Consider the following 25,330-nt stretch of genomic DNA (forward strand, 5'->3'; position numbering starts at 1 on the left):
AGAGGGTTGTTGGCTAGAGCCGCACGCTCGGCCGCTCATGGGTAGTGGTAGCTGGAGCGTGCCGCTTGTCCTGTCGTGCCACACTCGGCCACTCATGGGTAGTGGCGGCTGGAGTTGCGGCAGCAGGGACCCCCGTCGCAGACGTAGCTATTCAACTACTATGCACCTGTCCATCCGGTCACTCGAGAGTAGTGGCGGCCTTTGGGTGGTACAGTTTGTCATCGATCCGGCCTCTCGACCATACAGGGGTCGTGGTGCAGAGAGGTGGGCGGGGTGACCATCCGTACATACGCTGTTGTTATTATATCTGCTGGTTGTTTACTTATGCTGTTGTTGCTTATCTATGCTGCTGTTGCTAGATTATGCTGCTGTTGTTTATTTATGCTGTTATGCTTACATAGGTTGAGATTTATACTTGTGATATGTGTTTAGACACTGGCCTATTTACTGTTGACATGTATATACCTCACATGATACCATGTAGTTATGAGCAGTACTGTAGCAGGACTTTGCTACACTTTACCTTCTACCACTAGCCTAGGATATGGTTTCAGGTATGGACACTTATTATGATATCACTGTAGTATCTGCTATTTCCATACGAGACTGTATACCTTTGCATCTCTAGTTCTTTACTATACTCATGCACTATCTGTCTATTACCCGCTGAGTCTTTATATTCACCACCCCGTATGTTGGTAATTTCACCAGGTAGCAGGCAAAGGGTTTATGGAGTCGCCTGGAGATCCTGTCCGCCAGTTCCACGTCACATTCGAGGACGACCTTACGATTTTGGTATTTCTTACGTTATTTGTATTTTGGATTTTGTACTTGTTTATTTATTTGTATTGTCTTGTATTGGGTTTGATATTATTGTGTCAAGCCTAGCCGGCTCGCAGTTAATTGATTTGTGTTTTGTGACCGTTTGTGATTTCCGCTGTGTTGATTTTTAGTACAGCCGTGTGGGCTGATTTATATATCTATATAACTGCGTGGTTGTGTTTATTTCTGTTCCAGCCGAGTGGGCTGCTTATATAACTGCGTGGTTGTGTTGATATATTCCAGCCGTATGTGGCTGATGTATATTGTATGTATGTATGCCTCAGTTTGTCACCCATACAGGGGAGATGCTGCCGAAATTTTTCGGTACGGTCTCCTCTGGGGGTGTGACAAAATCAAATGAGATTGACGGACTTCGAAACTGAATTTTTCGAAGAATTCTTCCACATGCGTGTGACAAACAAGCACTACGACGAGTTCACCGAGTTCCGTCAAGGTGACCTATTAGTTAATGAAGCTGTGAAGAGATTCAACCGACTCGCGTGCCTATACGCAGAGCTGGTCAGTACAGAAAGAGAAAGGGTCAGACTCATGCTGAAGATGATCTGACCCGAGATAGCTCTGAATGTGGCCGGCAGAGTTAATAGATCGCAAACCGCAGAAGAGCTAATCAGCAGTGCCCTGATCACCGAACACTACTTGAAGGCGTTGAACGAGGGCAAGAGTCAAGCCCAGTCGGGAGGACAAAAATCTCAAAGCACCAGAGCCAGCTGGAAAGGAAACCACAGTGGCAAGAGGAAGCAATGGAACGACACTAAGGGTGGTCCAGCAAACAAGCAACCTATGTACCCTTAGTGTACCATATGTGGAAAGAAGCATCCTGGAGTATGCCGTATGAGCACAAATAGGTGCTACAATTGTGGACTGGAAGGGTATAGAGCCAGAGATTGCCCTACCCAAGTTCAGACACCTCCTCAGCAGTATGTCCAGAACAGGGGTGCTCCCCCACAACTATGCCAGATGCAGACTGCTATAGAAGGGACTTCAATAAGCCAAGGGAGATTGGAAGCCCCGCTAGTTACAACGAATGCTAGGATTTTCTCCCTCACCAAGGAAGACGTGGCGAATGCTTCTACAGTTGTCACAGGTCAGATATTTATTTTCAGTCAGCATGCTACTGTATTATTTGATACTGGGGCAACACACTCGTTCGTCTCTACACCTTTCACAAGGAAGATAGGCATGCCACCGCAAGCTTTAGATTGCAAGTTCCTAATGACCCTGCCCTCGGGAGAAGTGATGCCATCTACTCATGTTCTGTAAGCCGCACCTATCAGAATCGTAGACAGGGAACTCTGTTGTGATCTGATAGTGCTCGACATGCAGGATTATGATATTATATTGGGCATGGATTTCCTGAGTAAGTACGGTTCTTCGATCAAGTGTCGTAAAAGAAAAGTGATTTTTCGGCCGGAAGCAGAACCGATGTTTGAATTTGGTGGAAGCCGAATGGAAGGTATGGGTTATGGGGTCAAAATCATGTCCGAGTGACTCTCTACCTTGACAATAGCACCGACGATGTTCGATGATATATTAGAGAAGCAAGCCCGTGACTCAAGCCTCCAAAGGATCAAGCAAGAGGTTCTAGAAGGAAAGGATGAGGGATTTCGTATCGCTGACCACAGAGTACTATACCTCAGGGATCGTTTATGTATTCCCGATGATCCAGAGTTACGAAAAAGTATATTTGAGGAAGCTCACGCAACACCCTATGCGATGCATCCTGGATCCACCAAGATGTACCAAGGCCTAAAAAGGAAATTCTGGTGGTTCGGTATGAAAAGGGATGTGGCTCAGTATGTCAGTACCTGCTTGACTTGCCAGAGAGTTAAAGCAGAGCACTAGAGACCTGGAGGAGTACTATAGCCAATTCAGATTCCAGAATGGAAATGGGAGGACATTTCTATGGATTTCATCTCAGGACTACCCAAAACGTCGAACGGCTACGATGCTATATGGGTAATCATGGACCAATTGACGAAATTCGTCCACTTCCTAGCAATCAAGATGACCTATTCGATTGAGCAACTGGCTCAATTATATGCTAAGGAAATTATCAGATTACATGGGATTCCGAAGACCATCATTTCGGATAAATATGGTCGCTTTATTTCACATTTCTTGGAATGTGTTCAGAAGGCCCTCGGCACGAAACTACTATTCAGTACTACCTTCCATCCTCAGACCGACAGACAAACAGAGAGGGTGAACCAAGTACTGGAAGATATGTTACGAGCTTGCGCCTTAGATTTTAAGGGGAGCTGGTGCCGATATCTATGTTTAGCAGAATTCACCTACAATAACAACTACCAAGCTACTATCGGAATGACACCCTACGAGGCTTTGTACGGGAGGAAATGTAGGCCCCCTATATGCTGGTACGAAGGTGGTGAAAAGAAGGAGCTGGGACTCCGAACAAATTTCATTGACAACACCACCCGTGCTATACAGAACATCCACCAAAGGATAGAAACTGCTCAGAGCCGGCAAAAGAACTATGCGGATAAGCGGCATGAGCCGGCAATAGTTGGTCTCTCTTCGATCAAATATTTGGCCAAAACTTTAGAATTTAAAATGATATTGATTCCTCAAAACAATATCATTTAAATTCACCAACACCTCTAACACCATGAATTTTGTATGCCACGTTAGTGAGGACGTATACAAAATCAAACATTTGTAAGAGGAGGGTCTTATCCATTAATTATCTTGTCAACCTTGAATTACCTCAAACACCATGAATTTTGTATGCCACGTTAGTGTGGACGTATACAAATTCAAATATTTGTAAGAGGAGGTTTTACCCATTTTATTATCTTGTCAACCTAACTTTATGACAAATAAAATTACCTCAAACACCATGAATTTTGTATGCCACGTTAGTGTAGATGTATACAAATTCAAATATTTATAAGAGGGAGTTTTACCTAGCTTTATGACAAATTAATAGTTGGTATTACTTTAGTTACACAAATAATAGCAGTGAGTCCGTTAGGGAGGATACTATTAGATGCGCCTAAGTGTATACCATTACTTGATACTTAGTCCATTAAATAGAATTGTACCCCTTCAGTTGGAGAAGATCACACACATCCTAAATAATTTCCTATAATCATCCATAAAGGAAGTTTGATCTAGTGATCCGCAAACAAACTCATCCGTTGTGGAGGGAGGCACTCAGAGCCAACACGCAAGTTTGTTGCATCACTTACAAATCAGTAATGAAGACCGTGGAATTTATTTAAAATCCTTCTCCCACTTAGTTATTTAAGGTGAGAAATTTTATCATGCAAGCACACATCACATGCACACACACATCACAGTAAATAAAAAGCAATAAATATGAAAAAAATAATTTTTCAACTATTATGACCTCTTCCATCACTGTCCTCCATGTGCTGCCAACCCTAGCTACTGTAATTTTTAGCCACCGCCATCGGGTATTATTGTCGTATCTATCTTGCTTCCTTTTCTGTTGTGCCTCTGGTCCTCAAATAGTATCACGCCTCGCAAGGATACGATCCGCGACAAAAATAGAATTTTACATATATCGATCCTATATTCCATAAAGGAATGTACATAGAGTCTAGATCGAACAATAATGTAAAATCCTAAAACTAATACAACTCCTTCTGTATTTAATACATACAATCATGTATACGGATAAAATGCCCTTGACATGTCCAAGGGTCTAATCACACACAATCACTATAAGCCATAATAGTTGGAGCATGCAACCACAAAATTAGCATATCCTACTATTATCCTGCCTAAATTATGTATGACATGTCCATAATTAAATTGAAAACCAAACACACAGAGGCAAACCCTAGCTCTGATACCAATTATTGGTTGCTATCCAGAATATCGTACAAGTTCCCCTGTACAAAAATTTTATACAAGTCCTAAACCTTTTCTAACAACCTATTGTGTTCTTTAGAAATTAAATTTGGAATCACAAACAGACCTTAACATTATTGATTCCAAATTTAACTTATTTGTTTTTAGAGGTTTAGACTTGGATTGCAAACGATGATTAACATTATTGATCCAAATCCACCCATGTTACAAATTCAATTAAATATTAATTTCAGAGATAAGCTTCCAGGTTAAACATGGCGAAGCACTAGGCGTTCTTGGGTATGGGAGCATCCACCACTTCCTAGACAATGCCTTTCAACGAAATTCAATATTTAATTTCCTTATAGTAACCCTAGGTTTAACCAACAAGAACAATCGAATCACAAGTTCAAAAAACAAAAGAAACACGAAATCGAAAACATAAATTCGATAACCTAGAATCACTAGCCTCTTGTGTTGGGTATTCCAAGATCTAAATAAAAGGATGAACTAGTTATGATGCGGAAACTAATAACTAGTTATACCTTTTGTAGCTTATAGACCTCACAATCTTCTGTCATATTCCTCTTCTTATCTCAAACGTCGTGTGGGCGACGATCTATCGAGACGAGAATCCACCCAAGCCTCATTCTTCTCCTTGCAAGTTTCGACCAACAACTATCTCCTAGAGATGAAGAACTTCGGCCACCAACCAAGCTCCAAGGGATGCAAACAAACAAATCCTCCTTTCTCTACTTCTTCTCCAAGTAAAATCCGGCCACCAAGAGTCACCTAAAGAGTTGATGCCGCCGGCCAAAGAAGAAGAAAAGGAGGAGAGGATGAGGGTTGGCCACACCAAGGAAGAGAGGAGAGGAAATAATAGATGTATTGTTATAAGGTGAGGCACCTTTACCCTCTCTTTTATATTCCTTGGTCTTGGCAAATAAGGAAAGTTTAATAAATAAAATTTCCTTATATTCCTTGCCAATGATTAAGAAAGAAAATTTAATTAAAAATTTCCCTTTAAACCCTTAATGGCCGACCACCTCATTGTCTTCCAAACAAGAAAAGTTTTAAACACAAAATCAAAACTTCCTAATTTGTTTCCGGAAATTTTTAAAATAAAAAATTCTCTTTAAAAATTCGCTTCATGGTTGGTTATAAAAGGAAACTTTTATAAATTAAAATCTCTCTATTAAAACATGTGGATGATTTCAAAAAGGAAAGTTTTCTCCAAAATTAAAATCTTCCTTTTAATTACAAATAAGGAAAGATATCAAATCTTTCTCTTAATCTTTTGTAGAAAACTATAAAAGGAAAGATTTATAATTTTAAAACTCTTTTTTAAAATCATGAGGATGGTTATAAAAAAGGAAAATTTTATCAAAAATTAAAATCTTCCTTTTAACTATAAATAAGGAAAGAAATCAAACCTTTCTCTTAATCTTTTGTAGAATACTATAAAAGGAAAGATTTAAATTTTAAACTTTCTTTTAAAACCATGGCTTCCACATAAGAAAAGATTTTAAATTAAAATCCTTTTATTTTAATTTTGGCCGGCCACCTAAGCTTGGGTTCAAGCTAGGGTCGACCACCTACTTGACCCATCTAACCTTGGTTTGGCCAGCCCTAGCTTGGGCTACAAGCTAAGCTTGGTCGACCACCTTAAGGTGGGTATAAGACTTTATAAATAAGAGGCTACGACAGCGACCGAGAGGAGGAATTGGTTTTGATCTCCCGATGAATTTGAGCTTCCCGTGTTCGCCTCGAACACCCAACTCGAGTTCATCAATAATAACTCATTCCACTAAAGAGTTATTATTGAACTACCGCACCAATCTCATATTACTATATGAACTCCTTCTTACCATTAGTGTGTTAGTCTCCCTGTGTTTAAGATAGTGAATGTCCATTAATTAAATGAGTTACTGACAACTCACTTTAATTAATATCTAGCTCCAAGAGTAGTACCACTCAACCTTATCATCATGTCGGACTAAGTCCACCTGCAGGGTTTACATGACAATCCTTATGAGCTCCTCTTGGGGACATCGTCAACCTAGATTCCTAGGACACAGTTTCCTTCTATAATCAACAACACACACTATAAATAATATTATTTTTCAACTTATCGTGCCTATTGATTTATCAAACTAAATCACACCCTTTGATAAATTAAAGAAATAAATATTAAGTATATGTGCTTGTTATTATATTAGGATTAAGAGACCACACTTCCATAATAACAAAGGTCTAGTTATTTTATTAAGTCAGTATAAAAAAAACTTACCTTAAATGGTCTAGCTCAATACACTCTGAGTGTACTAGTGTAATTTTATAGTCAAGATAAACTAATACCAAATTACACTACGACTATTCCAATGGTTTGTTCCTATCCATCTTAGTTGTGAGCAATTGTTTATAATTTATAAAGAATTGATAACATGATCTTCTATGTGTGACACCACATACTATGTTATCTACAATATAAATTAATTGAACAACTACACTTAGCATATAAATATAGATATTTAACTAATGTGATTCTTTATTTCAAAATAAATGTTTACAAAAAGCTAGGCTTTTAGTATACACTCTAATAGCATATCCCTCCTATAAAGGAGATTTTTCTCTCTTTTTGACTTATCTTAGGTTTGGGACTCCACCCCTTCCTTTGGGAAGAGTTTTCTCTTCTAGGGGAAATCCTAGAACCATCATCTTCATCCTCTTAACGATCCGTTCACCTCTGAAGTAAGAAATTTAACCTAGAAGATCGACAATGCATTGCTAAACTTTCTCTTCTCCTTTCTTTATGATTTGAGCTGTAGAATGCTATTCTTCATGTCTTTTGGTTGTTTCTTCTTTGCTATGGAGTAGTCCTCCGATTCTCAGGATGTAGGGAGTAGTTATGATGTGATGTTGATGTATGAACTATGTATTTGCTTATTTCTTCATTCAATGATATGTTTATGTCATATTCTATTGTGTTGTGTCATGTATGTGTTTGAAGAAATTAGGGTTGTAAACAAACCAAGCTGAGTTGAGCTTTAGGGTGTTCAAGCTTGTTTGATAAGGTAATCAAGCCAAGCCGAGCCAAGCTTAAAATGAACCAAGTCTTTAAAATGATTGTTCAAGCTTAGCTTGATTTATTTTTAATAGGATTGAGTTTGTTTGAAGCTTGGCTTGAGCTTAGTTTGTTTAGATATTATCGAGCTCTTAATTCAAACTTGGCTGAGCTTGGTTTGTTTAGATGTTATCAAGTTCTTAATTCAAGTTTATTTGATTGTTTGAAACTTTTACTTATTTGATTGATTATTGAGCTTGATAATTCAAACTTATCTATTTGTTTTAATTTTTTATTTATTTAGCATGTTGATATGAGTTTTATTAATGAACATGATTGTTCACGAATGTTGTTCGCGAACATTGTTCACGAATGTTGTTCGCGAACATTGTTCATGAACATTGTTTACAAATATTAACGAGCTAAACACATATGTGTTCATGCTTGTTTGTTTAGTTTAATGAGCTACTCAAGATTATTTATTTAATTGATCTAATGTATATTGAACGAACATAAACAAGTTCAACTGCCCAAGACTAGTAGCCACTCGTGATTTATCTCTTCAGTGTTAGCCTAGGAACGAGCTGGTAGAGGCACTTGGGGCGAGTGAATCACCTTTTGTCACCAATAATCTAATGTTAGAAAGTAAATGAGATAACTCTAACGATTATATAACAGAGGAGCCCTAGGGTATCTCTTTAACAAGACTTTCTAGAGTTATTTCTTTAATTAATGACATTAGAACTTGGTGTAAACTCTCCAGTGTAACCTTCGTGGTGTTGTGTTAGACTCTAGTTAGCATTCCTATAAGTGTGTAGGCAAGGAGTTCAGGAAATGAATAATGTATAGGGATATTAACTAGCGTCATAATGAAACTGAATCCAAGATTCACTCCCAAATCTAACTTCACCTTAACTCACCTATGCTCACTCTCTCCCTCTCTCTCTCTCTACTCTCTACCCACACACACTCTCTCTTTCTTTTTCTTTCTCTCTCTTTCTCTTGTGTTCGTGATCATAAATCACCTTCTGATTATCTAGATAATTCACCGTGCGAAGTTAACTAATATTTAATCAACAGTCCCTGTGATTTGATATATTTTTATTATTGAAAGCGTGGTCATGCACTTATGGCTTCGTAACATGTTCGCTACCTTATTTAGCAAACGGAGTAGAGATTTTGGTCAGAGGCAAAAACTCTGGCGATTGGCTAACCAAGGGGCGACATCACCAAGGTCAACGAGGGCACTTTCTTTGAGGCCACTTGGGAAGAGAGTTGAAGGTTTGGGAGGGAGTTTTAAAATTCAAAAGCAAGTGGCAGATTTGTTTTGGGTGGAAGGGGGTAGAGTTTGAAAATTCAAATTTCAACACATTTGAACTTTTCCCCCTACCGGTGAACACCAAGCATCAACTCAAGCCTCATGGGCTATGGGGATGGGCCTAGGCTTGGGTTCACACCCCACCATCCATGAGACAATCGGCCGGTGGGCAAAAGGCTTCTTCTCCAACAACACCTGAAATAGTCGGCCATCTCAATCAACCAGAGCACACAATTGGGAAGTGAAGGAGCTTCCTCTGCTTGGGAATTCAAGGAGACGAAAGCTCCTTGTTGGCAAGTAAGCCATGGAGCACACATAGAGGGAGGAAGTGGAAGAACCTTCCGTTGATAGTGCTACTAGGAAGGAAAAAGGGAGAAGGGAGTTGCGGACAGATTGTGGACAAATTGGGAAGGCCTTTTGTGAGGCTGTCGTGGCAAGGGAACTGTCAATTCTTGCATTTCATCAACACATAGTCACTCATAACTTCTATTAGCAATTGGTACCCTCACTTGGGAGCTCAAGGGGTGGCCAGAGCTCCGACCACCTGACCAAAAATATGCTAAAAAATAGGACAAGAAGAAGGGCTTGAGCATAAACAAAACCTCTACTGAGATCGGAAAGCACTTAGAAATCGATGTCAGATCAATGGAGGTTGGTCGGAGATGTGGGAGGAAGTCGTGAGGCAATGGATGACTGCAGATGAGACGCTGCGACTGATATGATTGACGAACGATGATGGGGTACATCGTTTTGTGAGATCGGTGTGAGAGATGTATGATTGTGATGGTGTTTGAGATTGTGTTGGATTTGTGATTATGTTTGACAATGATGATGCTCACACATACACCAATCCATGTGATAACTCATTAGATGGTATCGTGAGTCTCCCATCCAATCCGATATATATCCAGATGCGACGAGTGGGAACCAACGGTACCATTAGTTCTGTATGTTTTTCAATGATCTATATGTTTACCTTTCATCCAAAAAAGTATGTTTTTCAATGATCTATATGTTTACCTTTCATCTAAAAATAAACGATCATCTAAGTGTGCACATTATAAATATAAAAAATACAAGCAAAATTCTTCAAGACAAGAAACACGAACTTTCAAAAATCATGGATAAGTAGTAGTAAATAATTCAAAAACAGTGAAAATAATATATATAATATGCAAAGAAAAAAAATTGATTAAATTTATTGATGGAAAATTATTCAAAATTGTCTATTAACACAAAGCGCTCGACTCTTTAAGATGTGGTTAGGATTGTTAAATCCTAAATTCAAATAAGAGGATTAGGATAATTAACAAAGAATGGATTGTTGGATTGTTAAATCCTAAATTCAAATAAAAAGATTAGGATAATTAACAAAGAATGGGCATCTGATAACAACGCATCTAGGCGACCGAGAAAGGATTTCAGTTGGCAGGATAATCACTATATAAAGGCCCTCGTTGCGCACATCTCAAACATTAAGTAGTTAGTGTTAATTGACAATCCTAAATTCAAATTAGAAAATGATGGACCTATTAGGTCGCTTTGACAATGAGGGCCTTCAATTGACACTAACTAAGCGCCGGACTCTTTAAAGCAATGCCGCAAGGAGACGGTTAGCGACCTGAGGATTTCCTTTCTCTTCTTTTCCGTAGTTTACTTTCATTTTTTTCTTTTCTCCATCCTTCCCTTCCCTTCCCTTCCCCCAAAGATATATTTTAATTGTAGATTCTTTTCCTCTTTATCCATGTTTCCGAGTAAGCAGAATGTAAAAGTATTAATCCCTAACCTATCTTAGATCATATCTTTGTTAATAGACAGTTGTTAATAAAGATTCCATGGTATTTTAATATCTCAATGAAATGTTAAACAACAACCAACGGAAACATACAAGCCATCGTTTCACTAATCCGGGGCTTAAATATATGTTATTTCCCACCATGGAATAGCTATCAGGGTCCATGCCAATAAATCAAAAACATGCTACAAAATTATTATGAGAAACGAAAATATTGGATCAATTTCTTCCTACCTTAAACCTCAACATTAGGTCAAAGAACCATGCATGCATGCATAGTTTTTCTGCACGAGGCAAGCCACAAAGAATGAAATGAAGTGGAATTTAACCATAACCGCATAGCTCCCTTATATCTTCCTTAAGTTGAATGCTCTCGGAATGGTCATCCATCCTAATTTACTCTACACCACACATGCTTAACAATCCCTGCATGAATACTCGGGACTCACCATCAGCTTCAAGAGATGGTGTGCTACCTATGAACAGTGACCAATTTTAAGAAGAATGACTCTCAAAAATTACATTAAAAAGTCACCTCGATATATTATCTTCTGTTCTCATTTCTCATAATTCCAGATTATATGCAACTGTGATTGTCCCTCAATTTGAGTATCTTCAATAAAACAATCCTGAATTAGTTGCCACTGGAAAGAACACTTTTCAACGCCCATGTATCACTTCCCCATGAGATAAACCTCGCATTTCCTTAGTATTATGGAAGCTGCTTACAAGAGAGGAGTAAACAGAATCATCTGGATTGATTCCGGCCTTCAACATCTCATCATACAACTTAAATGCCTCATCTGATTTCCCTTTTTTGGACAACCCTGATATCAGTGCTGTATATGTGACAACATTTGCCTGCACATTCCTTTGCTTCATCTCCGCAAAGTACTTGACAGCAACATCCAACTTCCCACCTACACAATGACCATGAATCAGTGATGTGTATGTGTATACATCGACCAGCATACCTTTCTTTTCCATTTCCCTTTGAAGCCTCTCAGCCTCCGTAATGCTACCTTTCTTGACATAGCCATCAATCATGACATTATAAGTTACAACGGTAGGATCTGCACCATTATTAACCATCTCCCTGAAAAGCCTCTTTGCTTCAACCATGTCCCCTTCTTTGCAGAGTATATCTATCAACGTCGTACAGGTGACAGTGTTGGGAACAATCCCTTGCTGCACCATAACATGAAGAAGACTCTTAGCTTCTTTGATGTTATTGGATTTGCACAGCCCACAGGCCAAAGTATTGTAAGTGTAGACATCGAGCTGTATTCCTTTCTTCTCCATTATAGCTTTCAAAGTCAATGCTTTGTCTATCATTGCTTTTCTGCAGTACCCATCGATCATTGTGTTGAAAACAATCTGATTAATGTCGATTCCCTTGCTTTGCATTTCATGCATCATAATTTCCGCCGCCAGAACCTGTCCGTGCTTACAAAGCCCATTGATCAATGCTCCGTAGGTGTGGTCATTGGGTTCAAGGCCCTTCTCGAAGCACTGGTCAAAGAGGGCGAATGCTCTCTTGATGTTTCCCGCCCTGCAGTTTGCATTGATCAATGAAGTGTATAAATAAATATCCCCAAGAAAACCTTTTGTAGACATTTCCTCGAACACCTTCTCAGCCTTGTTTGCATCTCCAATTTCACCGAATGCATCAACTAAAATCGTGTACGTTGCAACATTAGCCTCAACGCCTCTTTCGTCCATCACCTTTAGCACTTGATACATTAAGCTGAAATCACCTTTCTTGGCATAGATTTCAATCATAGGATTATAAGACATGACATTTGGTGCTAGACCACGAAGGAACATATCGTCCACTAGCTTCCGTGCAGTTTCCAAGACACCATTCTTGCACAGCCCATCTACCACTATCGCCATCGAGTACGCCGACACATCAACAGCATCCGAATCAAGCATCCGAATAAGGAATTGGTGCGCGTCGTTGATGCGGCCGGATCTCCGTAGCGCCTGGAGGTAGACGGTGCAAGAGCGATCCTCGACGCGTCCGAAGCGTTGGAGCAAAATCTCGAAGGTCTCCAGGGCTGGGTGTGTCAAGCCAGCGTCGGCATAGACTCTGAAGAGCATGTCCAGCGCGGTTGGGTAGGAGATGGAGGCCGCTCGGCAGGAGGCCTCGAAGGCCGAAGCAAGGGAGGTGGACAAGGGATGGTCAGAGGTGGCGAGGTGGGTGAGGAGGGACTTGGCGGCGGCATAGCGCTTGCTCTTGAAGAGGGAGCAGAAGCGATCGAGCTGGGAGAGAAGATGAAGGGGGATGGAGGTAGATTGGGTGGGGAGATGAAAGAAACGGGGAAGGATGCGTTTGGGATTTGAGAAAGTAGGGTTGTTGGGGAAGAAAATAGAGGAGCGGTTGCTCAATAGCTTTATTGTCGATGTAGAAGCCATCAGAATGCTAATAGTCGGCGTTCGAGGAGGAGGCGGCGGCTGATTAGAGAGAAAAACAAAACGCCGTATTGAGAATAATGAAGAACGACGGATCATGAATGTGTTAGTAAAACGAAACGCAATGAACGGCGAAAAAAAACAAGAGGAGAGGAAAGCAAAAAAATAAATAAATAAGACAGAAAAGAAGACTGCAATTAAGAATTATATTCTTCTCATCTTCTATCTTAAAGGAAATAGTAAGATTATTTCAAATTATTCTCGCATTTGATTTTATATTGTAGTTTTGGAATTATTTTCAAACATAATATGCACTGTTGTTGCTATGATTGCAGAGGCAGAGACTTTTACCTATGATTTTGTTATAGAATTCTTGAGAATTGGTAGATATCAAATGTTATGACTAGTGTGATGGATGTTCAAAAAAGTCTGAGAGAGTAAATAGTTGCTCATTGTGTGGTCTGATACCATCATAAATTTTGATATTTGAATTAAAAGTTTAATTTAAGCAGTACATCTTTGTTGGATATATGTATGTAGAGATTTAAATTATGCATACATGGACATACTTGGTGTGGCCAAAGTTATGGATACTCAATGGCTCAAGGTCCATGAGAGATCGGTGAAGAGTGATATGGTTTATCTCAATGTTTGTTGAGTGTTCAAGTATAGGTAAATTTGACATAAGCTGCAAATGTAACAACTAAACTCCAAGAAAGTTCTTGACATAGAAAAGTCCAAGTGAACACTTGGCATGAAGATAACCCCTCAACATATTGAGGTCAAACAGATGTTAGGTAACCAAAAAATCTTAATGCATCAATAAGGATTGAATGTTAGGCAAATGCAACAAGTCTTAGAGAGCCAATGAGGACAAGACGCTTACCAAATGCAAGAAGTCCTAGTGGATGGATGAGAATATAATGTTAGGCAAATACAATTAGTCCTAATGGGTCGACGAGGATTGTATGCCAAGCATGATAAGTCCTAGAGGCAACATGATCCATGGTATGGAGGAAGTCACAGAGGTTTGGAAAGCCTCTTGGCACCAAGGTTCAACTCAACAAGGAGGGTTAGCACTTTGGGGAATGAAGGAAGCAAGAAAGTAAACATTAACTCAAATTGTAAATGGCTTGAGACAACGTGCAGTTAATTGATGATTAGCATCAGTTGACTAGGCACTAAATACAATCGAATAGAATGATTTTTGTTTGTTCTGATTTCGGGGGTAGAAAATTGGTGAAGTCAACTGATAGTCATTAGTTGAATGGATATCTTACAACAGTCGACTATGGTACAATGCTAACAACTCAATTTACCATTTGCAATTAGAAACTAAATCAAGCAACTGTCAAATCGTGTCAACAACCAACTGATAATGATAACTTATTAGTTGATTGTACGCCTGAAAAGCTTATTTTGAAAATAAAAAGAGAAGATTTGATAGTTTTGCTATAAATAGGGGCACAAGAAGGCACGATGCTAAAGGGATCATATTCAAGATGGGGTTCGGAGATGGATTTAAATATGAGTTTACATTGCTGTTTGAATTAGGAGGATTTTGCTCATTTGAAGGCGAGAATGAAAACCTTCCTTCACATGGACATTAAAAATTAGTTTGCCTTCATAGAAACATCTAAAGTTCCAAAAGTGTAGGAATTATATAATAATTGCATAGAACAATTAAACACTTACAGCGATCTTCCATAGATATGTAATCGGCGACGGTAGGACTTACTGCCGGAAGAACGATCACAAAATCAGAAAGTTCTTTATGATTTACAAACCAAATCCCTCTTTAATGGATGTTCTCCTTCTCTGCAAGACACATAGTCTCGGTGGAATTCTGATAGCACTTCTGTTGTGCTTCGATCTCATCTACGTACACAACGCAGCAACCTTTTCCTGATGCATGCACTCCTTTCTCGTCATCCACCAATTGCCTTGGACGTTCTTTTATATAGAGGAAGATGACTCTTCCTCTACCTCCATTAATGGAGGAAGGTGAAAGGGGTGGAAGATGAAGGGGAAGAGGCGCCCTTTCACCTTCTTAACACCAACATCTCTCACTCGTCAAAGTCAATCTTTAAAAGTTAACTGGTCACATAGAACATATCAGTCACATAGACTACAAGGTGATCATGTCACAATAACAAAACTAAACATGGTCACAAAGACCGATTAAGTCATATAGACTATTTAACGATTAAATCACAAAGACCAGAGGAAAATTAATTAGTCACAAAGACCAAACAAGAACATTCATTCCATATATTAGGGAAAATGGTTCGTGCGACAGCATACACACTGAGCAATTATTACTAAGAAGATTGTTACACCTTACATAACTGCTCTTTATGTGATCAATGCTAACAAAGTTGTTACACTTTACTTAGCCACTCTTTCAAATGAATTAGCCACTCTTTCAAATGAATTAGAGACACTCTCATTATGGCACATAGCCTCTCTCCTGGCTGAACATATCTGTTACCCAGGAAATATCCAATCTCCTAGTGGCACACAACCATTATCTAGGAGATATCCATGTCTTGCTATTTATCCAGATTAAATAATCTTCATTTACATCAATATGATATCTCTAATTCCTCATAATGACTATTATGTCAAGAGCATGTTCCATATTCAATATTTACAATCATTTCTATACATAACAGAAATGGGTCGACCAGTGAATAACATCAAAAGATGTAAATATATTTAATCTTCCTTTTTAGCTAAAATCTATTCATTTTAATCAGTCATTTTCCTAGTTATATTCCATAGACCGAATCATCTATAGCCAATAGAAAATATGCTAAAGTAGCATACACTGATTATAACTTCAAGTAGACAGTTAAATAGTCACTGAGGGTAAAATTCAGATTAATTTATAATCTCAAGGGTCTCACATAGTAGAGAAACAGAAATCCATTCTCCTACTACCATTCTTGTCGCCATAGTACATGTGGTATGAATCACATGCTATGATGTTATTCTCTTTACTAAAATGAGCGCATGTTTTTTTCAATTTTAACATCGTACATATTTCAATCTAGATATACCTAATGTCCAATCCTGAATTCAATATATGAATTCTAATCTGGCCTTAAACATATTCAGTAAATGGTGGGTACATTTACTCCTATCATTATATAAATGATCTTATCTTGATACAATTATCAAGACGACCTTAACTTATAGGTATGTCTCTATTCACAGCTACATAAGTTGTTCCATAGGTAACGGTCTTATCTCTATTTATACTTAACAAATAGAGATGATTGTCCATGTGAGTGGACCAATCTCAACCTGCCAACATGCTCATCGAGACTTTAATCTAAAATGTAACAACTTATACACTAATAGATCATGACATTTTATAACGTGTTACATTTTACGATGTCACAAAGACTTCCCATTCTTTGAAATGACTCTTTAGTCAATGGCTTAGTAAAAGGATCTGCAAGCATAGTACGTGTAGGGATATACTCAAGAATTATCATTTTCTTGTCCACAATATTTCTTATAAATTATACTTAATTCTATATACTTGCCTTTGCTTGGATATTTGAGATCCTTAGCATGATTGTCACAATACACTGTAACAGGACTCCCACTATCTTCAACAAGCTTCAAATGCTTCAGGAACCTTTTTAACCGAATAGAATTATTGCACAACTAATGAGTAAGCCACATAACTTTCATTGTCGACAAGGCTACACAAGCCAAGCCATATATCTTCTATTATCGACAAGGCTACACAACCCAAGCCACACAGTTTCCATTGTTGACAAGGCTACATAAGCCTGCTTCTTGCTAAGAGATGACATCACCATTTAGCAAGAAGGTATAGCTAGATGTGGATTTTCTATCATCAAGGTCTCCTGCCCAATCTGCATCTGTATAGCCCTTCAGGTTCATCATAGATCCTTAGAAACAGATACAATAATCTGTTGTCCTTTTTGAGGTATTTTAATATCTTCTTCACCACTCTCCAATGTCTCGATCTTAAGCTTAATTGGAAATGACTAACTAAGCCAACATCAAAGCTTATAGCAGGATAAATACACAACATAGTGCACATTAAACTACCAATAGCATTGACATATGATTTTTTTTCTTACAGCTATTTCTTCAGGAGTCTTGGGATACAATATTGTAATTTAACATATTGAAGTGTTGTTACATCTTATTGATATAAGGCTCTTGAGACAAACTTAAAAGCCTTTTTTTAATTGATCTCTCATGATCGTCACTCCTAAAATATACTCAGTTTCTCTTAAAAAAATACCCTTTATTTGGGTATATTCTTTTGTAACTAGTTGATCTTTGTATCGATTAATCGATTCATTCACTTTCCTCTTCATTTTGAGAATCAACTTATTCCCAATGGCCCTTCCACCTAGAGGAAGATCGACTAAATCCCAAATTTGATTCTTTCTCATTGACTCAATTTCCTCATCCATTACAACTTACCTTTTTTTCTTTAACTGAGAATCTTAATACTTCCTCAACCGTTCGAGGTTCATTGCATCAACTGAGAGTGTTATTAATGCCTTATTCTCAATATCAAATCGTTTCCGAGGTTTAATCTTATAAACACTTCTTCGTAACTTGGGTTGTTGAGAAATCAACTTATGACTTGGCAAATCACTCCCACTGGGTTGACTAGACTCTAGCATCTCATTTGAAACCTCTCTTGTTGATAATATCACATCCTCTTCTAAAAGAGGAACACTTTTATCAACATCATCTCTAGTTGAGAACTCTGTTTTGAGAAAAGTCACATCTCTCGAATCTATTTCGGAGATGCTTCCATCTAGTTGCTCACCTATGAAAACAAAACCTTTAAAGGTCTCATTATATCTAATAAAGATACATTTCTTACCCCTAGGTCTCAGTTTTCCATACTTGTGAGAACTATCATGAATATATGCAGCTGACCCTAGGGTCTCAGATTACTCAAATCTGATTTTTTGCCTATCTAACGTTCATATAGAATAAATGAAACTGGCTTTGAAGGCATCTTGTTAAGTATCTGGGATGCAACTAATAATGCATCTCCCCAATAGGAGATTGGCAAATTAGCCTGCGCCATCATAAACTTAACCATTTCAAGAAGAGTCCTATTTCTTCTTTTAGTTATTCCATTTTATTTTGGAGTTCCTAGGATTGTCAGCTATCTAATAATCCCTCTATCATTACATATTGTCTTGAACATATCATACAAATATTCCCCTCCATGGTCAGTGTGTAAGGTCTTAACTTTATATTTTGTTTGATTCTCAACTTCATTCATATAACGAATGAAGCAATCCAATGCTTCAAATTTGTGAGAAATCAAATACACATGACTAGACCGAGAGAAATCATCAATGAATGTAATAAAATAGGAAGCTCCATGTCTAGCCTTCATATTCATTGGACCCTAAATATTCGAATCAATTATTTACAATGGTGATTCAGATCTAATAGTCTTACCAAATAGTTTTCTAGTTGATTTTCTAGCAAAACAATTCTCACATATAAACAAGTGAATCATAGCCTAAGTACCCAATAGACCCTCTCTAGCCAACTAATTCATACGTTCTTATCCTATATGCCCTAATCTAGCATGCGAAACTTCATCAGTTATATCTACATTACTAGCTAGAGCAATGTTTGAACAATAACCTTCAATTGCACAATTGACATCTGGTTCTACTTCAAGAACCATAAAACCATTTGTTCAAAAATCATATCCGATTAACACTGAGTCAATCTTAAGTTCAACACATTGGCTGTAAAAATTAATACAGTACCCTAAATCAAAACGACATGTAACGGAAACAAGATTTCATCAAATTTCACCATGAAGGTTAAGTTTGCAAGTGCTGATTCCTTTGACTTCAACTCTTGCATTGTTTCCTACATAGATCTATTTGTTGCTAGTGTCGGGACTTTCGGGCCGCAAAAACCGCTTTTTACGTTGCGGAAAGTCCGAAGTCTTGCCACGGATCCATGCGAAGATATATAAAAATTATCATGTACATGTTTCTTAATCCTAGATCTACACTAGATCTACAAGAAAGGGGTTTATACCTTTGAAGTGAAGCCCTTCGCAAATCCCGCTCGTCCAGAAGGGTTGCCGGATCTCGAGAGTGTCAAATGTACACTCCTCTATGTGTATCCACACGAACAATAGGTGGAGAAAAACACAACTAAGAGTGTGCTAGTACCCTTAGAAGGTCATGACAATTGACGAAGAGAGATCTGTCTGGAAAAGGTCAACTTTTCTAAGCGGAATCGCGCTGTAAGGTGTGTTTCTGTCTCTTCGTGTGTCTCAGTCCATCTTCCCTTAATGAAATTGTTGATGAAATTGTTGATGAAATTGATTCCTGTAATCCCCCCGAGGGGTTAGGGGGTAACGATCCATGTTTCAAAGGGTATCCCCTCTGGAACTTCCTATAGTTAGAATACAATTACGCAAAAGGTTTCAAATGCCCTCTTTTTGCAATTCATGCTAAAAGATGCCTTTCTGCAGGTAAATCCCAATGGGGCTCAACACACGCACCCCCCTACCTCAGCTGAACACGTGTTCTTGTATTTCTACCAGATTTCATGACACCGAGGGCCACTCTCTCCCTCAAGGCCTCCCGAAATAGGGGGGTCTGGGGGGCAACTAGAAATTGAGATCTCATTGTGTTAGGGTAGTTCATATTGATTTCTCCTTAGCTGCCTGCCACTGAGGTCCGGCCGTCACCCAAAAGTAGAGGCCGGGAAACCCTGTGGTCAGGCAGGAGAGAGAGTTCCTACCTGTAGCTGCATGAGCTGAGGACTCGGTCATGTTTAGACCGAGCCGGAAGCCAGCAGCGGCTATGGTGTTTATGTGTTTTTTGTAGGGTATATGGTGTTTATGTGAGGGTATATGGTGTTTATGTGTTTTTGTAGGGTATTAAGGTGTGTTCAGAAAAATTTGGCCAAAAAACAAATAAGGCCGTTTAGGCCGTCTTTGTGCTGGTTGGCGCAGCCGAGGTTGTTCGTCCGGCTTTTCCCTCGGCGTAGCCGAGGTTCTCCTCGGCGTAGCCGAGGTTGTTCGTCCGGTGTGTCGTACCGTTCCATTCCCCTGTTGTTGTCCCAAGTGTATCGGCGTAGCCGAGGTTCTAGTTTTCCTTGTTCCCCAGACCCATGGGTCATCCCCCCTTTGCGGTTTGGCTGTCGGTCGGTCGTTGGCTAGGCCTGCAAGTCCTCTCTGTGGCTTGGTTACCTTCCCTGCAGGCTGACTCCCAATGTCTTAGAGTTAATCTCCATGAGTGTGGTTAACACCGACATTGCCCTATGCACTCCCAAGGTGCAATGATTGGGAAGGGAGTTCAATCGTTGCCCTTGTGTGATTTCGTTTCAGAAGATCTGTCCCGTCTTTCGTCACTAGTTTTATCTCTCAGGAATTTCCCTCTCTTTCCCTTTGTTGAGTTAGTTCCAATTGGAGTGAGGCCGCTGGTTCATAGGATATCGGGATTGCTTTGGAAAGCCTTCCCTGTGCAGTACTTTGCTCGTTCTACGCATGGTTGTATGAGCTTTTCTTACCTCGGGTCGACTATGTTTTAGTTATGTGTCTTTTGTCTTCCCTGCACGCTATCATTTCCTGGCGTATGTGTCCCTAGTGGTTACTTGCCGGATGGGTCGTCCTTGTTGCTCTTAGCCTTACTTTATCTGCCTTGGGGAACTGTTTTGTTTTAGCGGGTTGCCTTGTGTCGACTAACGCATTGCTCGGCGCGCCGGAATGGCACATCTTGATGATGTGTAACACCATCATTAGCCGGCCCTATGCCAAGTCACAATGACATGACATTTGGTCAAGTCAAAGTCAAGTCAAACTTGACTCTTCATCTTCCCTCTTAAGTCAAGTCAAACTTGACCTCTTATCTCTCATGGTTGATCAAATCTAACCATTTGATTCATATCAATTTAATCTAATGAATCTATATTCATTGAATTAAATTAACTCAATGAATCATAATCTAATTAGACTCATTGGACACATGAATCAAATTAAGTCCAACTCAATTAGTTCTAATTTGGATTACTCTTAATCCAATTTGATTCAACACATGAACCTAATCCTCTTGGTTCATCATATGAACCTAATCTCCATCTAATTGCTCTTTGTGTGTAACCCTATAGGTTCTTGTAACGTTGGCAACGCTCCTAAACATATTTAGAAGCATAAGTAATGAGCGGTATCTAGCAACACATCATTACTACCCAAGTTACAAGAATGTTGAGATCCAATATCACCTTGTGACTACTAATTGTGACTCTCACAATATATGATAATGTTGTAACACCCAGCAATTTCATGTGAATTTCTTTTAAGAATAAGAGAAAATGGAACCAAAAAGAAAAGAACAAAAGAAGAGTAGTCAAGGCTTGAACCTTGAACCTCTTAACAAGTGGCAAGTTTTAAGTAGTATGGGATAACCAATAGGCAAAGAGAAAGTATTGGTAGGAAGGAAAAGGGAATTGTAGTTAAGGGTAGGGATGGTGAAGGGACACCTTTCTCACTTCACTTAGAAGAAAAGTTTATCTTTTCTTTCTCCCCTTTCATTTAGCATGAAGAGTTCATTTTCCCTTCTCCCTTCATTTAGAATAAATGAAAGGAAGAATAAAAAGGTATTTTCCCTTCTCCCTTTCATGGAGAATAAATAGAAGAAAGGGAAAGAAAAGTTATTCTTTTCCTTCTTCCTCCTTCTCCTACCTTCACCGAAAATCCAAGCTCCTCTTTCTCCCATTGCCGAATTCAAGTTAAGGGCTTTTTCCCTAAGAAAACTTCACAAAGGGAGGTCCTTAAAACACACTTCTTCTTGCAAGAAAAAGAATAAAGAAAAGGGAATTCTAGAAGCGAAAAGGGTCTCTTTCTTCTTCTTCACCAAGGGTATTCTCTTAGTAAACCCAAGCAAGAGGAAGTAAGTATCTCCCTCACCTGCAGTACATGTAGCTTTCGAGGTTTTCATGTTTTAAAGTGCTAAAAACCTAGAACCATGCTTTTAGGTTTCGGCCAAGAAAGAATAAGATGAATTTAAGAAAGTTTTTAAACCTAAACTATGCTTGTTTATGATTCCTTATGGTATGTGATCTACTATATTATGTTAGTTAAGGTTGTCATGTTTTAAAGTTGCTAAAAACCCTAGAACCATGCTCTTAGGGTTTCGGCCAAGAAGGAATAAAATAGATTTAAGAAAGTTTTAAACCTAAACTATGCTTGCTTATGATTCCTTATGGTATGTGATCTACTATATTATGTTAGTTAAGGTTTTCATGTTTTAAAGTTGCTAAAAACCCTAGAACCATGCTCTTAAGGTTTCGGCCAAGAAGGAATAAAATAGATTTAAGAAAGTTCTAAACCTAAACTATGCTTGTTTATGATTCCTTATAGTATGTGATATATTATATTATGTTAGTTAAGGTTTTCATGTTTTAAAGTTGCTAAAAACCCTAGAACCATGCTCTTAGGGTTTCGGCCAAGAAGGAATAAAATGGATTTAGGAAAGTTTTAAAACCTAACTATGATTGCTCATGGTGTGTAATCCATTATATGATGTTAGTGTAAAGTTTCCATGCTTTATGTTGCTTAACACCTAGGATGACACCTCTTTTAAGTTTCGGCCAACCAAGGAAAAAATAGGGTGAGAAGTCCTTTTATGTTGCTAAAGGTCTCCCATGTTAGGATGAGTACCATGTGATGCTAGTATGATACTTTCCTTATTTTAAAAGTGCTTAAAACCTAAGGCCATACCTTGTAAGTTTCGGCCAAGAAGAAAGGAAGGGACTTAGGGAAGCTTAATTCCAACTAGACTTACTTATGTTTTCTCCCATGTTATGCCATGTATGATGTGATGCTAGTATGATGCTTTCCTTGGTTAAAGTTGCTTAAAAATTTAAGATAATGTCCATACAAGTTTCGGCCAAGATGTGGATTAGGAATTATGGAAAGTTCAAAACCCTAACCATGCATGATAATGACTCTCTATGTTATGCTATGTGATATGCTTCATTTTATGACAAGAACATGATATGCTTCATAATATGACAAGAACATGATATGCTTCATGATATGACAAGAACATGCTATGTTTCATGATATGACAAGAACATGATATACTATTTTACTTTTGTATTGGCTTGTACCGAACCCTAAGAATGGTCCATGGGATGGGCTCCTAAGTTGCCCCTAGGTCGATGGTCAAGGAAACAGGCCTAGTTCCTAGTAGGTTCGAGATTAGCTACCTTGGATTTATTTAGGATGCGCGCAATTCATGTATGTGGTACAATGTCGGGTCCTTATGTTGAGATTTATGTTTAAGTACCTATATGATATATGTTTTCAAAAGAACATCTTGCATATGTTTGTTTCATGCTATATGAGTAGGAGATATGTTTTCAAAAGAACATCTTGCATATGTTTGTTTCATGTTATATGATTAGGATATATGTTTTCAAAAGAATATCTTATATATGCTTATCTCATGCTACATGATTATTATGCTTCATGAAAATGCTCTTGTGTGATATGTCTATGATGCCTAAATGAACATGCTACTACCTTATGCTTATGCTTGTTTGATTAGATGAACATGTCATTACTGTTAGATTTTTCGGGCCACGAAAACCGGTTTTTCGCGTCGCGAAAACCTCGAAACCCCCGTCACCGGATCCGTGCGAAGTAAAATAAAACAAAATAATGCGAGTACGAGTTTCTTAGACTTAGTTCTAAACTAGATTTACAAGGAGAAAACTTTTTACCCTTGATGCGTGCCCTTTACGAATCCCGCTCGTCCAAGGAAGTGCCGGATCTCGAGATTATCAAAGTAGACAACCCTCTAGAAGTATCCACACGAACAAATTGATGGAGGGAGAACCTTAGAGTGTGCTAGCACTCCAAGAAGGTCTCGGCAATGGAGAAGAGAGGGAGAGAAGAAATTGAAGCAAGGAAGAAGATGAGAGTTACAAAATGCTTGAATCAAATTCACCTCATCAAAACCCCCATAAGTGGTCGGGCACCACAAAGCTTGTAACCCCCTTCTCATTTAATGTGGAGGCCACATTAAATAGGAGATTTGTAACCTCCATGAGGTGGCACACACATGTGCTAGCCTTGATGATGTGGCACATCATTATTGGCCACTTAATGCCAACTCACAAATGAAGTGGCATAAAGTCAAGTCAAACTTGACTTTTCCTCTTCCTCTCAAGTCAAGTCAAACTTGACATTATAACTCCCATGGTTGATCTAATCCAACCATTTGATTCAAGCCAATTTAATATAATGAATCTAATTCATTTAATTAAATTGATTCAATGAGTCATAATTGTTGGGTTTTTCGGGCCGCGAAAACCGCTTTTCGCGTCGCGGAAACCCCGAATCACCCAAAGCCATAGGATCCGTGCAAGGAAAAATTTCGAAAACACAAGTACGAGTTATAAACTACGATCTACAGTAGATCTAAAAAGGAAAAACCATTTTTTACCTTCGAAGCGTGCCCTCGCAAATCCCGCTCGTCCAACGGTACGCCGGATCTCGAGAGTGTCAACGTAGACACTCCTCTAATGATATCCACACGAACAAGGAGTGTCTCTCACACTCAAAGGATGGAGAAGAGAGTCCCAAGTGTGCTAGCACTTTCTAGAACTCTCGAATGGTATTGGAAAGGAAGAAAAGAAGAAGGTATAAAAGAAATCTTATACACTCACTAGTAGTATCCTTCCTTTGTGACCTTCACTCTTCCTTTGCTCTTGGATTCACTCAACCACCTTCTCCTCACCATCAAAATCACGGCAACTCCAAGCCAAGAGAGGGGAGAAGCAAGGAGGAAGAAGATAGAATGAATGCACACATCAATTCACAAAATCAAAACTCCTCTCCACATTAGTGTGGCCGGCCACACAATGTAACCCCCTTCATTAATGTGGCCGGCCACATTAAAACCCAAGGGGAGAGTGTAACCCCCATGAGGTGGCATACCTCATGATGTGGAGGTAATGTGGCAAGGATGAGTCATCCTTATGATGTGGCAATACA

At 38.8% G+C, this 25,330-nt stretch overlaps 1 protein-coding gene across 1 annotated transcript; it reads right to left on the reverse strand.

Annotated features, from left to right (window-relative positions):
• Positions 1-11,375: 11,375 nt before the first annotated feature.
• On the reverse strand, positions 11,376-13,403 carry LOC122025951 (pentatricopeptide repeat-containing protein At2g32630-like). Its single transcript, XM_042584700.1, has one exon. It carries the CDS (start codon positions 13,369-13,371, stop codon positions 11,518-11,520), a length of 1,854 nt encoding a protein of 617 aa, XP_042440634.1. The 5' UTR covers positions 13,372-13,403; the 3' UTR covers positions 11,376-11,517.
• Between the last annotated feature and the right edge of the window lie 11,927 nt (positions 13,404-25,330).

The sequence above is a fragment of the Zingiber officinale genome, chromosome 1A, assembly GCF_018446385.1.
Source record: "Zingiber officinale cultivar Zhangliang chromosome 1A, Zo_v1.1, whole genome shotgun sequence".
NCBI lineage: Eukaryota > Viridiplantae > Streptophyta > Magnoliopsida > Zingiberales > Zingiberaceae > Zingiber > Zingiber officinale.

Bases quoted from the DNA above. Each gene is read 5' to 3' on its own strand.
- LOC122025951 (XM_042584700.1), bottom strand. From the start codon at position 13,371: ATGATCCGTCGTTCTTCATTATTCTCAATACGGCGTTTTGTTTTTCTC.